This window comes from Neofelis nebulosa, chromosome 4, assembly GCF_028018385.1.
Source record: "Neofelis nebulosa isolate mNeoNeb1 chromosome 4, mNeoNeb1.pri, whole genome shotgun sequence".
In the NCBI taxonomy this organism is placed as follows: domain Eukaryota; kingdom Metazoa; phylum Chordata; class Mammalia; order Carnivora; family Felidae; genus Neofelis; species Neofelis nebulosa.
In genome coordinates, this window is record NC_080785.1 from 158487672 (window position 1) to 158501577 (window position 13906).

The 13906-nt window shown below is 52.2% G+C and overlaps 2 protein-coding genes across 4 annotated transcripts in view; one reads left to right on the top strand and one right to left on the bottom strand.

The window, feature by feature from the left end:
- Nucleotides 1–7239, bottom strand: part of LOC131510460 (ultra-long-chain fatty acid omega-hydroxylase) — a 49288-nt gene extending 42049 nt beyond the window's left edge. The window contains exon 1 of the mRNA XM_058727631.1: nt 7017–7239. The gene's annotated coding sequence lies outside the window, so the exon portion shown is untranslated. The remainder of the gene's footprint in view (nt 1–7016) is intronic.
- Nucleotides 6780–13182, top strand: PGLYRP2 (peptidoglycan recognition protein 2). 3 transcript variants are annotated; one of them, XM_058727634.1, is made up of 6 exons: nt 6780–6847; nt 7386–7509; nt 8886–10013; nt 11095–11305; nt 11880–12177; nt 12999–13182. In XM_058727634.1, exons 2-6 carry the CDS (start codon nt 7419–7421, stop codon nt 13107–13109), a joined length of 1839 nt encoding a protein of 612 aa, XP_058583617.1. In that variant the 5' UTR covers nt 6780–6847; nt 7386–7418; the 3' UTR covers nt 13110–13182. The 3 variants fall into 3 exon arrangements, with proteins under 3 accessions (XP_058583617.1, XP_058583616.1, XP_058583618.1); XM_058727633.1 differs by lacking the exon at nt 6780–6847 and adding an exon at nt 6897–6975; XM_058727635.1 differs by lacking the exon at nt 6780–6847 and having other exon boundaries at nt 7324–7509; nt 13075–13182.
- Nucleotides 13183–13906: the final 724 nt, after the last annotated feature.

The following is a 13906-nucleotide window of genomic DNA, read 5'->3' on the forward strand; positions in this document are numbered from 1 at the left end:
GTGGCAGGAAATCTACAAGATGTTTCTGGACTATCTTGCTACCTCATAAAGCAAGAAAGAGGCCTGTCAAAAGAACTTGGGAGTCAAAATGAAGAGGCTCCCACTGGCCAAAGAGGGGATAATAACTTGGTTATCAGCAATGATTAAAAAAACCCAATATAGGGGCGCCTGGGTGGCGCAGTCGGTTAAGCGTCCGACTTCAGCCAGGTCACGATCTCGCGGTCCGTGAGTTCGAGCCCCGCGTCAGGCTCTGGGCTGATGGCTCGGAGCCTGGAGCCTGTTTCTGATTCTGTGTCTCCCTCTCTCTCTGCCCCTCCCCCGTTCATGCTCTGTCTCTCTCTGTCCCAAAAATAAATAAAAAATGTTAAAAAAAAAAAATAAAAAATAAAAAAAAATAAAAAAACCCAATATATTGGCACATTTCAATAGTTTAAATCCACAAATTTGTAAAAATATGAGAGGAGTGGGAAATCTCATTTACCTTTGGATGATGATAAGGAGATCAGTAATTACTTTGAAACCCAGAGAAAGCAAGATATCAAGCACTGATCTGGTCTTTCCATGTGAATTGTACCACTGGGTAACCATATGGTAGATGAGAGGACATTTCTCTTTCCAGATGTATTCCAGCTAATAAATGAAGAAGGAGTAAGTCATCCCAATGTCACTCTGTTGTAGCTGCTAACGAATTAATGGGTCTAGGCAATGATCACCAAAGGCAGAGGACATCACAGAAGAGAGACAGAGGGTGGCAGTTATGGAAGAAATACGATAGCTCATGAGTTGACACGTGTCAGCTGGATGATGGATACATAAGGGGAATCATGATGTAATCGTCTCTACTTCTGAAATTTTCTGTTTAGAAAATAACGTTTAAAGCCCTTTGCCCCATGTCATCCTCTCAAAGCAGGGCGGACAGCTAGGACCTGGAGGTGCTCCTAGGATGTACCAACATCTGGCCCCGGTTACCCCACACTCATTCTCGGCCTCTAGCATACCGCCGAGGGCTGAGCTCACGATGTCGCTATAACATCCCATGTCCTCAGTTACAAAACTCCCTCCTCTCCAGTTCCAGGACCAGGTGTTGAGAGATTAAATCTCACCTCTAGTCTCCTAGAAAGATGCAACTAGGACTGTGGAATCGCCCTGCCTGGAAGCCGTGAGGTCGCTGGCTCACACCACAACTTGCTGCTTCTCTTTGGCAAATTGGGTCTGACCAACTCTGGGGCTAGCCTGCCTGGCTTCAGTGACTTGGCTGTGGTTCCAGGCTGGCTGAAGGCCCAGCTGGCTGCTGGGGACGGAGGGGGGAAGGTCAGCAGGGAAGCCTTGGCTTGGACAAGTGCCCCAGATGCAAAAATAAGACATGGCTTGGAGTCCAGACTCATACAGGAAGCAGGACTCCGGCCATAACAGACGATGCTGTGGGCTCAGCCTCTGCTGGGGAAGCTGGGGCCGGTGGGTGGGTGGGCAGAAACAACTCTACTCACTGAATGCTTTCCACATGCAAGCATGGCCCTATGCACTTGGGACCACCTCACTTAACTCTCACACCAACGCTATGAGGTTGGTACTATTCTCCCATTTCAGAGATAGACAAAACGAGGGCTAGAGATTAAGCCACTTTGTTTCAGCTAGTAGGCAGCAGAGTGAGCATTTCAACCTGGGTTATTGAAAGTTCACAGGGGCGCCTGGGTGGTGCAGTCACTTAAGCACCGACTTCAGCTCAGGTTGTGATCTCATGGTTTGTGAGTTTGAGCCCCACATCGGGCTCGCTGCTGAGAGCAAGTCAGTGCAGAGCCCACTTCAGATCCTCTGTCCCCTTTTCTCTGCCCCTCCCTCACTTGCGCCCTTCCAATAAATAAATCGTTTTTAAAAATCTTAAAAAAAAAAAGTTCACATGTATCTGAGGGAAACGAAATCACCATCAAAGAGACATCGGCACCCTCATCATAATCATTGCAGTATTATTCACAATGGCCAAGACGTGGAGACAACCTAAGAATCCCTCAGTGAATGAACAGATGAGGTGACGTCTATATACAATGGAGTATTATTCATTCATAAAAGAAGAAGAAGGAGAAGGAGGAGAAGGAGGAGAAGAAGAAGAAGAAGAAGAAGGAGGAGGAGGAGGAGGAGGAGGAGGAGGAGGAGGAGGAGGAGAAGGAGGAGAAGGAGGAGGAGGAGGAGGAGGAGGAGGAGGAGAAGGAGAAGGAGGAAAAGGAGGAGGAGAAGGAGAAGGAGAAGGAGGAGAAGAAGGAGAAGGAGAAGAAGGAGAAGGAGAAGGAGAAGAAGGAGGAGGAGGAAGAGGAGGAGGAGGAGAAGGGGTGACTGGGTGGCTCTGTCAGTTGAGCGTCCGACTTCTGCTCAGGTCATGATGTCACAGTTCGTGAGTTTGAGCCCCACACTGGGCTCTCTGCTGTCAGCATGGAGCCTGCTTTGACTCCTGTGTCTCCTTCTTTCTCTGCCCCTCCCCGCCTCTCAAAAATAAATATATGTGTATGTATATGTATGTATATATATATATATATATATATATATATATATATATATATATATATAAAAGGAAACCCGGAAACAACATGAGTGGAAGTTAAGGGCATTATGCAAGGGAAATAGGCCACAGACAAAGACAAATACTGTGTGGTCTCACTTGTAGGTGGAATCTATGAAACAAATAAAATGAACGCAGAGAAGGAGAAGGAGCCTGGCAGTTGCCAGGAGTTGAGGATGGGGAAAATGGGGAGACACTGGTCAAAGGGTACAAACTTCTAGTCTTAAGACAAATAAGGTCTGAGGATCTAAAGGACAGCAATGGTAACTCTAGTTAGCAGCACTCTATTGTACAACTGAAAGTTTCTAAGAACGAAGATCTTAAAAGTTCTCACCACCCCCCAACACACACACAAAAAGATAACTACGTGAGGTGATGGGATGTGTTAACTAGCCTTATTGTGGTAAACATTTTGCAACATACCTATATCAAAACACCATGTTGCACACCTAAATCTTACACAATGTTGTATGTCGATTATACCTCAATAAAGCTGGGGGGAGGGGGAAACGAACTAGTCAGTATTTCGGTTTTGTAGCCCAGATGGTCTCTGCCGCTATGATTCAACTCTGCCCATAGAGCGTGAAAACGGTCAGAGACAGTAAGTAAATGAATGGGGAAGGATGTCATCCAGTAACTTCTCTACATAAATGTGTTTATTTATTAACATAAACAAATTGTGGCACATCCATATGACAGAATATTATTCGGCCTTAAAAAAAAAGAATGATGTGTGATAAAATGCACAGATTCATGCCACAACACAGATGAACCTCAAAAACATTATCCTGAGTAAAAAACAAGAACAAAACAAAAGAAACAAACAACAACAACAACAACAAAACAGCCAGACACAAAAAAGTCACATAGTGTCTGATCCCATGTGTGTGAAACATCCAGAACAGGCAACACACAGAAACAGAAAACAGGTCAGTGGTTCCCAGAGGCTGGAGGATAATGAGTGTGACTGCTCTGGGTGCAGGGTTTTTACTTCAGGGAGCTGGAGATGTTCTGGAACAGACAGAGATGATGGTTGCACAATATTATGAAGTACTAAATGCCACTGAATTATACATTTTTTTAAGTTTATTTACTTTGAGAGAGAGACAGAGAGACAGAGAGAGAGAGGGCACGAGCAGGGGAGGGGCAAGAGAGGAAGAATCCCAAGCAGGCTCCGCACTGTCAGAGAGCCCAATGCAGGGCTCGAACTCACGAACCGCAAGATCCTGACCTAAGCCAAGATCAAGAGTCTGACGAAAACTGACTGAGCCACCCAAGGTGCCCCTGAACAATACACTTTCAAACAGTTCATTTTATACGAGGTGACTTTCTTCTTGAAAAAAAAAAAAAAAACCCAAAAGCAAATCAAAACAAAACAAAACAACAACAAAAAAAACACGTCACCTACAAAACAGCTAGTCCACAGGCTATAGTTTCCTAACTCCTGCTTTCTCTTAACAAAACCCAGAGCTGAATAAAAAACCACAGGCATATAAAATCTTAGCTTCAAACCCCACACACAGCAGTTATGATTATGATTATGATTATGATTATGATTATGATTATTATTAACCAGGGTCTTCATGACTATTCTGCCACCAAAATGAACATTCTTAACCCTGATGTTGGCCCCAGGCCCAGTCTTGCCCCGAGCTCCTCTCCCTCTAGCCTCTGGCCATGATCCCACCCTTCACTTCATGAGACTACTGGTCTGTCTGCGGCCTGGATGGGCCTTCACCTACCCTGGCAGGCGGTCCTCATGAGGTGTAAGGGAAGCAGGGGTGGGGAGTGGTGATTCGTCCCTCCCAGGCCCAGCCCAGGCCAGGTGCTTTGGTGCGTGGGTGCCTGCATGTGTGTGTGTGTGTGTGTGTGTGTGTGTGTGTGTGTGTGTACCTGTATTTCAAAGCCCCATCCCAAACTGACCCCACATCCTCAGTCAGGCCTTTTGTGCACTCAGCAATCCCGCCCTGCCACCCACCTGGCCCATGGCCTGTGCTGGGCACTTCTGGGCACCCTAAGAGGACTCAGCCTCTCCTAGTGGGGGGAGGAGGAACCAGATAGAGAAACTCGTGGCCCTATATGGATGAGTCTGAGTCAAAGGGAGGAACCCCAGGCTAGGGAGCCAGGATGGGGAAGGAGGGGGAGGCAGGGGTAAATCAGGGAGGCTCCCTGGAGGAAGGGTCCTACCCCAGGACAGAAACCCCAGACGCACTCTGAGGGAAATATTGGTGGCCATGGCATACTCCGCTCCCCAGGTCCCTGCCACCAATTCCAAGCTTCAAAAGGAGATCAAGGCTGTCTGACTGGCTGGCCCATGAACTCCTGGGTGTGAAGTCACTCTACAGCAACTCTGCAAACACTTCCCCAGTATGAACTACTCTGACCCTGACCCTGACCCAGCCACAGGAGAGTGGAAACGTGTTTTGCGCTTGGAGCCCTCCCCAGGTTCCAGCTACATGACCTTGAGCAAGTCTCTGAGCTCATGTCCTGCTGGGTAAAACGTGCGTAAATGGATGGTGAGATACGACCGGCAAGGGTCCCCCATGACTGCAATCGATGGGAGGCTCAGAGGGACGAACCCAAGGTCAAGGGCATTTCCAGACCAGGTGGACACAAGGTGGGGATCTCCTCAGCCACCCCTCAACATTCTGAAGGCTTCCCCCTGACGGACACATGGGGCGCCTGGGTGGCTCAGTCAGTCAAGCAGCCAACTTCAGCTCAGGTCATGATCTCCTGGTTCATGAGTTTGAGCCCCATATCAGGCTCCACTCTGACAGTGTGGAGCCTGCTTGGGATCCCCTGTCTCTCTCTTTCTCTCTCTCTGCCCCTGCCCCACTCATGCTTTCTCTCCATCTCAAAAAGTAAATAAACAAACTTAAAAAAAAAAAAAAGCTGGTATTTTGTTTATCATAGACTTTTTGCATTCATTTTCGTCTTTTAAAATATTGCATTAAGGGACACCTTGCGTGGCTCAGTAGGTTAAATGTCCTACTCTTGATCTCAGCTCAAGTCTCTTTTTTTTCTTTTTCAGCTCAAGTCTTAATCTCAGGGTCACGAGAAGCTCATGTTGGGCTTCGCACTGGGCATGAAAAAATAAAAATAAAAATAAAATATTTCAGGGGTACCCGGGTGGCTCAGTCGGTTAAGCATCCAACTCTTGATTTCGGCTCAGGTCATGATCTCACGGTTGGTGAGCAGCGACCCCCGCATCAGGCTCACTGCTATCAGCGCAGAAACTGCTTAGGATCCTCTGTCCCCCCGGCTCTCCGCCCATCTCCCGCTCGCACTCTCCCTCAAAAATAAATAAAACATGACAAAATAATAATAAAAATAAATTAAAAAATAAATAAATGGGGCGCCTGGTGGCTCAGTCTGTTAAGTGTCCAACTTCGGCTCAGGTCATGATCTCGTGATTCATGAGTTCGAGCCCCACATCGGGCTCTGTGCTGATAGCTCAGAACCTACTTCAGATTCTGTGTCTCCCTCTCACTCTGTCCCTCCCTTGCTCTGTCTCTCTCCCTTTCTCAAAAATAAATAAATATTTAAAAACCTTAATTTAAAAAATAATAAAATAAAATATTGCGTTAAAATATTAACTTGATCTCAGATTTTCAGCAACACCTTTGAATTTTGCACCCTAGGTGAATGCCTCACTCTCCTCATCAGTCCTCCCACCAGATGGACCCACAGTCCAAATCCTACACATGGTTCTACCAGGCAGAGCCCCCTTATCCCCAAATCCTTCGAAACTGGGACTCAAAGGCAGAGATTTGCTTGGAATCTCTTGGAGAGGGGCCTCCATTAACTCCCCTCCCTAGCACCCTACTCCCTGAGCCCCCATGTGTGATGCTGGGTGCCCAAAGAGAGGACACTGTATCTGCCAAAGCCCCTCAACCCACCGCCCCTCCTCCCCTCACCCCCTCCTGGGGAATCCCAGGCCTGGCTCAGCCTGGGCATTCCCAGGCCCGCCCAGGGCCTGCCCCATGCTGAGTCCCCAGCCTGGTGGGTCTCCTGGAAACTCCCCAGGTTGGTTTCAGGGTGGGAGGCCCACAGTGAAGCAGCCCCAACCACTTGGAGCCCATCCCACCTGAAACTGGAATAAAAGGGAGGCGGGTTCATTTCTGCAGGACTCAGCCACAGCACCGCACCAGGAAAGAGGAGGGCCCCTCACTGTCAACCCAGGCGAGCCCAGAAGCCAGCTCCTGGGACAAAGCCAGGGTCCTGAATGCTCTGGCCCAATCCCTGCTCTCAGCTGCCTCTGATTGCTTGGGATCAGGACTTGGAACTGGATACGAGGTGACACCTCCTGATCCCATGGGCTCAGCGCAAGCCTCAGCAAAAACAATCCCCAGCCCCTGTGCCCATCTTCTGCCTGAACCTGAGGTGCTGGCAGCGAAGAACACAGGAGGCCTTATCAACCCTGGGTTTTTCCTACTCTCCCTTCCCCCAGCACAGCCGGTCTTACCAGTTGGGCAGACACCTGAGAGTCCCCTCCGGTGGCCAGCTGCAGCTCCAGAACAATAATTATAGGAAGGGGTTAGGGTTTGCTGGACCGGCCTCAGTCTGCCTCTCTTGGGAATGGGAAGTTTGTTGGAGTCTAAACTACTTGGCCTCTGGGCCCCTCCTGGGATGGGCCTGGCTTGCTGACCCTGGACCTCAGCCTGGGAGGGACAGGATAGGATGGGGGAGTCCCTGAAACCAGACAACCTTGACCCAGGGCACTCTGTCCCCATGCTCCTGCCACCTCCCGCCCACAGCTCTACAAGGGGCAGCTGTGTCATTCACCACTGGACTTTGACAGTAGCCAAAGGCACCAGTCAATTCTCTCTTCCAGTTTTGCTAGCGTCTCCGCTGAGGTCAACTGGATATGTCCCTCAGAAGCTGGAACCCCACAATGGTGGCCCAGGGTGTCCTCTGGGTCCTGTCTGGATTGCTGCTGCGGCCGGAGCCCGGGACAGGTGGGTCAGAAGGCAGAGACCTGGGGCTGGGACTCGATTCTGCAAAAGTGTGTTGTGCCCTCTCTGTGTCCAGCCCTGTACAGGGTGAGGCTGGAGACCCCAGGAGGCCCCAGTCTCAAGGAACCTCCAGTCTCCAGATGCTGCCAGCCCCAAAGGGTCAGGACTCAGGAGCTGGGGGAAGGACTTGGAGCCAGAAGAGCAAAAATCAGGAAAGTTTCCTGGAGGAGGGGACATAGATTTAAGATAAGAAGAAGGGAAAAAAAAAATCACTTGGTGGGGAAGCAGGAACGGGTGTTTTAGGCAAAAAGAAGAATAAAGTTATAGAGGAATTACAGTGTGGACTGTCTGGAGAAGAACCTGGATTCTAGAAAGAGTGTAAGGATTAAAACTTCCTGGGTTCACATCCTGCCTCTGTCACTTCCTAGCTGTGTGATTCTAGGCAGACGATTTAGCCTCTCTGTGCTCACAGGGTCATTGTGAAGATTAAATGGGTTAGGTCACCTAGAATGGTGCCTGGCACATAGTAAATGTTTAATGAACATTAGCTGTCATTCAACATCCCATTCAGCTCGAGCCCAGCATTCCTCAGTTCCGGGTTCAGGCACTTGACATTTCCTTCACAGGGCACAGGCCCACTCTCCCCTCCCTGGCCATCCTTAGAGACACCTATCCCTCTAAAATCCCCCAAACTCCAAGCCATTAAAACCTCCATTTTGGGGCACCTCGTTGGCTCAGTTGGTTAAGCGTCTGGCTTCAGCTCAGGTCATGATCTCACGGTTCGTGGGTTCGAGCCCCACGTCAGGCTCTGTGCTGACAGCTCAGAGCCTGGAGCCTGCTTCAGATTCTGTGTCTCCCTCTCTCTCTGCCCCTCACCTGCTCGCTCTCTCTCTCTCTCTCAGAAATAAAAAATAAAACATTAAAAATTAAAAGAAAAGAAAAATTCCATTTTCCCCTCAAAGCATCTGGGAGCTCTGCCCATTTTTGTCCATCCCACTGACACTACCCTGGCTTTCGCTACCTTCATCACTTACCTCCACACTGTCTCCCCTCTCCCTTCTCTAGCCTCCCCCAAATCCATTCTCCACATGGTAGCCAAAGGAGCAGCCTTAGAATACCAACCAGGCCCTGTCTCTCTCCTGCTCATGAACATGAACATGAACTCCTACTCATGAACATGGTTCCCCAGTGCTCACTGATCATCTAAGCTCCTTAACTGGCCATCTGTGCCTCAATTTCCTCATCTACACAAGGATGGTGTTGGGGGTCACAGGGTTGTCCAGTGAAGAGCTGGGGGCATTGAGAAAATGTGAAAGCAGCAGGGGGAGGAACAGGGGAGGTGCTGGGCCACTGGGCTAATGTTGTCTGTCCTCCTGCAGCAACCCTGCCCCTGCTCATGGACTCTGTCATCCAGGCCCTGGCTGAGCTCGAGCAGAAGGTACCAGCCACCAAGGCCAGGCACACTGCTTCTGCATGGCTGCTGTTAGCCCAGGAGTCGGGTCCCCGCGATCTTGTCCACCACTTCCTGCTGGAGGGGCGGAATCTCAAGGCCACCAGGCTGGATCCCCACCAACTGAGCCCAGAGCTTCGAGGTCTAACCAAGGACGTGGTCCAACATGGTGTTCGGGCCGGGCAGGAATATGGAGTTGTGCTGGCACCCGATGGCTCAACGGTGGCAGTGGAGCCTCTTCTGGCGGGGCTGGAGGCAGGGCTGCAGGGGTACAGGGTTGTAAATCTGCCCTTGGACAGCACGGCCAGCCCTCTGGATGCTGGAGCCACCTTTGCAGACACTGAAGCCACGGTTCCCGATGTAAGAGCCACATCTCCAGGGTTCAGGGATGCCCTTCCAGATGTCATCTCTGCAGATGTTGGAGCCATGTATTCAAATGTGAGAGCCGCAGATCTAGATGTCAAACCCACCTCTCCAGGTGTTAGACCTGGCTCTCCAGATGTCCCCGTCACCTCTCCGGATGTCCAAGCTCCCTCGCCAGGTACCAAAGTCAAGTCCCCGACCACGGTGGACAGCCTCCTGGTGGTCACCCTGGCCAGAGACCTGGGTCTGGCCTTCCTCCAGGGCCCTCAGACCTGGAGTCATTCAGGCCTCGGAACCGACGGTTGCTGGGACCGGCTATCTGCCCCCCGGACCTTCACACTCTTAGACTCCAAGGCATCGCCAGTCACCATGGCCTTCCTCAACGGTGCCCTGGATGGGGCCCTCCTAGGAGATTATCTAAGCCGAACTCCTGAGCCCCGGCTACCTCTCAGCCACCTACTGAGCCAATACTATGGTGCTGGGGTGGCTGGAAATCCAGGACTTTGCAGCAACCTCCGACGGCAGAACGGAGCTGCTCTGACTTCAGCCCCTACATTGACCCAGCAGGTGTGGGGGGCCCTCATCCTGCTTCAGAAGCTGGAGCCAAAACACCCTCAACTGCAGGGCATGAGCCAAGAACAGCTGGCACAGGTAGCAACCAACGCTACCAAGGAATTCACTGAGGCCTTCCTGGGTGAGAACAGCCCCCATCCCCTGTGATTCCCTGCCCCCCCTCCCCCCCATCTCACAGATGCTACACTCTTAGCCTCATGTGGCCAGGGGGATCTAATTTAACTAAATTTAACAGCCCCTAGGCTTGGGGGATTCCAGAGGGAGAAATAAGGGTCCAGGCGGAATGGGGGGGGGGGGCGGTGTGGGCAGGGCCGCATAGGTAAAGAAAGGCTAGATTTGGGTCTTAAAGGCTGAGTAAAAGTTCATCCGACCAATGGGGCGCCTGGGTGGCTCAGTCGGTTGGGCGGCCGACTTCGGCTCAGGTCATGATCTCGCCGTCCGTGGGTTCGAGCCCCGTGTCGGGCTCTGTGCTGACAGCTCAGAACCTGGAGCCTGTTTCAGATTCTGTGTCTCCCTCTTTCTCTGACCCTCCCCTGTTCATGCTCTGTCTCTCCCTGTCTCAAAAAGAAATAAATGTTAAAAAAAAAAAAAAAAGTTCATCCGACCCCCCCAAAAAAAAAAAAAAAGGCGGGGGACAGGTAGAGAGAGGGCATTCTAGGAGGTGGGCTCAGCACATGCAAAGGCACAGAGGTTCAAATGGAAGTTCAGCCAGTTACTCCTGTGCATCTTTAGGGAAGTTGCTTCACTTCTCTGAACCTCTCCTTCTTCAGTGAAAATCATTGCTTCCTCTTGGATGTTCTGGGTGATTTAAGAAAGATGAAGCGTGTAAAGCAAGTAGCTTTACACAATTAGAGGGCAATAAACGGGGGCTGAGATCCCCCTCTCTCAGCGTAGCTGACCCTCTCTAGAAATCAGAGCAGAGCCAGCTGGAGAGTGCTGAGTCCTGGACTGTAGCGGGCCTTAAAACAAGAGCTTAAATTCTTGGGGTTTATCCTCAAGGTGATGGGAGTCATAGCAGATATTCCAACAGGACTGCGACGCTGTCAAATTTGGTTAAGTTAGATCCCCATGGCGGCCGGGGGAAATGTCCTCAGATCTGGAGGGAGGCTGGAGGACTGGTCCACACGTGCGCTTTACCGAGGATGCGGGCGGCAGGCAGAGAAACGCTGGCTGACCCCAGCCCTGGACTCCCTTCTCCGCAGGGTGCCCGGCCATCCACCCCCGTTGCCGCTGGGGCGCAGCACCATATCGGGGCCTCCCGACGCCGCTGCAGCTGCCCCTCGGGTTCTTGTACGTACATCACACGTACGTGCCGGCGCCACCCTGCACGGATTTCGCGCACTGCGCCGCCGACATGCGCTCGATGCAACGCTTCCACCAAGATACTCGGGGTTGGGACGACATTGGCTACAGGTAAACCGAGCCCGGCCGAGCGCTAACCTTTCAGGGTGGAGCCTGGGGTGGGCGGAGCCTGACCCAGGGGGCGGGGTTTGGACCGGAGCCGCCAGGGCGAGAGGAGGCTTTTTGGGGGTGGGTGGAGCCAAGGTGGAGGGGCCGTGGCCTGGACTCAGGTCTGGGCCTTAACCAGGACCAGAAATACCTCAAAACGGCGGGATTCTTGGGTCTGGTGTAGGAACTAAGAAAAGAGCAGTGGAAAGAGCTGGGTCTGGGACAGGGCAGTGAGGGAATATGACCTAGGACAGAAAAGAGCTCTGGATTGGGCAGGAGCTGTACTTGAGACAATGTGGAGGGGGCTGGGTAGAAAGGGACGCGGCCAATGCTGAGGGGCAGATCCAGAAAAACGGAACCGTTTCTGCGGTGGCACGTGGGGAGAGGTGAGAGGAGAACCAGAGCGACCGGGGAGGAGTGGGGGGGACTTGGCGTGGAGGTGGCCCTTGGTTCGGGTGCAGAATTGGGGTAGGGGGCCGGCTGAAAGGCAGGGCGTCCGTCATGCAGCCTAGTGCCTGCTTCCCCCTCCCCTCTACAGTTTCGTGGTAGGCTCAGACGGCTACGTGTATGAGGGCCGCGGCTGGCACTGGGTGGGCGCGCACACACGCGGCCACAACTCCCGCGGCTTCGGCGTGGCCTTCGTAGGCAACTACACTGCGGAGCTGCCGGCGAAGGCTGCGCTTCACATCGTGCAGGACGTGCTCCCCGGCTGCGCAGTGCGCGCGGGCCTCCTGCGGCCAGACTACCGGATGCTTGGCCACCGCCAGCTCGTGCGCACTGACTGTCCTGGGGACGCGCTCTTCGACCTGCTGCGCACCTGGCCGCGCTTCGCTGCGGTGAGTACAAGACCCCACACTACCTGAGCCTGCGGCCCAGCTTTCCGCACAAGCCCAGAGCTCACCCCTGACCCCCGTCTGCCCGCCCAACCTCAGCAGGCCCCTGACTCCTTACTGCAACCCCTATGCCCATACAGCCTCAGCCAGGCTCCTGGGCCCCTTCGCAGTCCATCTATTCCGGCAACCTAGGCCCAGACTTCAGTCCTTCTGCTTACAACAGCTCCTACTCACTGTCCTCTGCTTGCACAACGTCAGCTGAGCCCCGACCGAGCCAGCTTGTCCTTTACCCACCCCCAACACCTCTGCCCTCCCAACCAAGGCATGGACTCCAACCCTACACAGCCTTTCTGCCCAAACAACCTCAGCCTGGCCTGCATAACTTATACCCAAGTTACCTCTCCTGCCTGTACACCCTCACCCAGACTACCCAAACTTGGCCTCACCCCATCCCTTACCCAAAAGGCCCTCGGTCTATACAACACTAACTTAGCCTGTGACCCTCTACAGAAAACCCCTTTGCCTGCACAACCTCTAGCCAGTTTCTAACTGTGCTGCAATCCTCTGCCCAATCTCAGCCCTAAGGATGCTTGCTCGCCCCAGCTTCCTTGACCCCTGATGGCGGCTCTCATGCTGGAGCAATCCATGTACAGCCAGCACAGCCTTGGCCTAATGATCCCACCTACCCCCTGCCCTCGATCACCTAAACACCTCTATATTCACACCTGCACAATCTCATCCTTAACCCTATTTCGTTAAGCTGGCTCGCAGTCTGCATCGTACTCACCCCCTCACTTTGGGCTTCTGTCCTCTTCCCTATCCAGGGTCCCACCATGATGGGGGCAGGCCTGCCCCCCCACCCCCCACTCCCCAAGCCTCACACTGCCCTGTATTTTCTAGAATGTGAAACCCAGAACAGCCAGGAGGGCTTCTAGAAGATCCGGAAGGAAGCCACCTCCAATGATCCTGCCAGCCTCAGACCTCTAATAAAGAGACAGTGGAAAGAAAGCCCGTGTCTGTGCATCATCCGTGTTCGCACACATTGTTTTAATTTGCGTTTGCCTAGAAGCAGGCCAGAGACAAGAATGCCAACGCAAGTAGTTTGCTTGGGAGGTGAAGGTGATCCTAGGACATATCAGTTGGGGATGCAGGAAGAGAGGTAGGGACAGGAAGGCATCCAGGAAAGGGTGCATTATCAAGCAAGTTGGTGTTGCGGGGACATGCAGCTCAATCCCACCAGGGACCTCTGGGGGACAGTGTAAGACACGCCCCTCAGAGTTGTCCCACTCAAGAGGCAAGGGAGCTGGGTGTTGATTCTCCAGACTTCATAGTCGTTGGCTAAGGGCTAATCTTGGGGAGGTATTAATTCTCTGGCACTTTGGGGCTGCTTGTTGCGTAGAGAGGGAGAGTGGGCGCCATACATCAGAGAAAGATCTCCAGCAAAAATGCAGGCAGTTGGGAGTGGATCAGTATTCAGTGAAGTGGGAAAGACTCAGGGACACATCAGAACATGGGGAAACTCTGCGTGTGTGCACAGTGACTGGATTGAATGCAGTAAGAATGAGGTGGACATACCTAAGGTGTATACACCTCTGTGCACATGTCCAGCTCCAGGAAAAGGGTCTTTGGCCCTCATGGAAGATCCTGCACCTTGGGATGGGTTACAGAATTTGTGAGGCACAGGGCAAAATGAAAATGCAGAGCCCTCTGTCCAAAAAGCAGGAACTTCTGG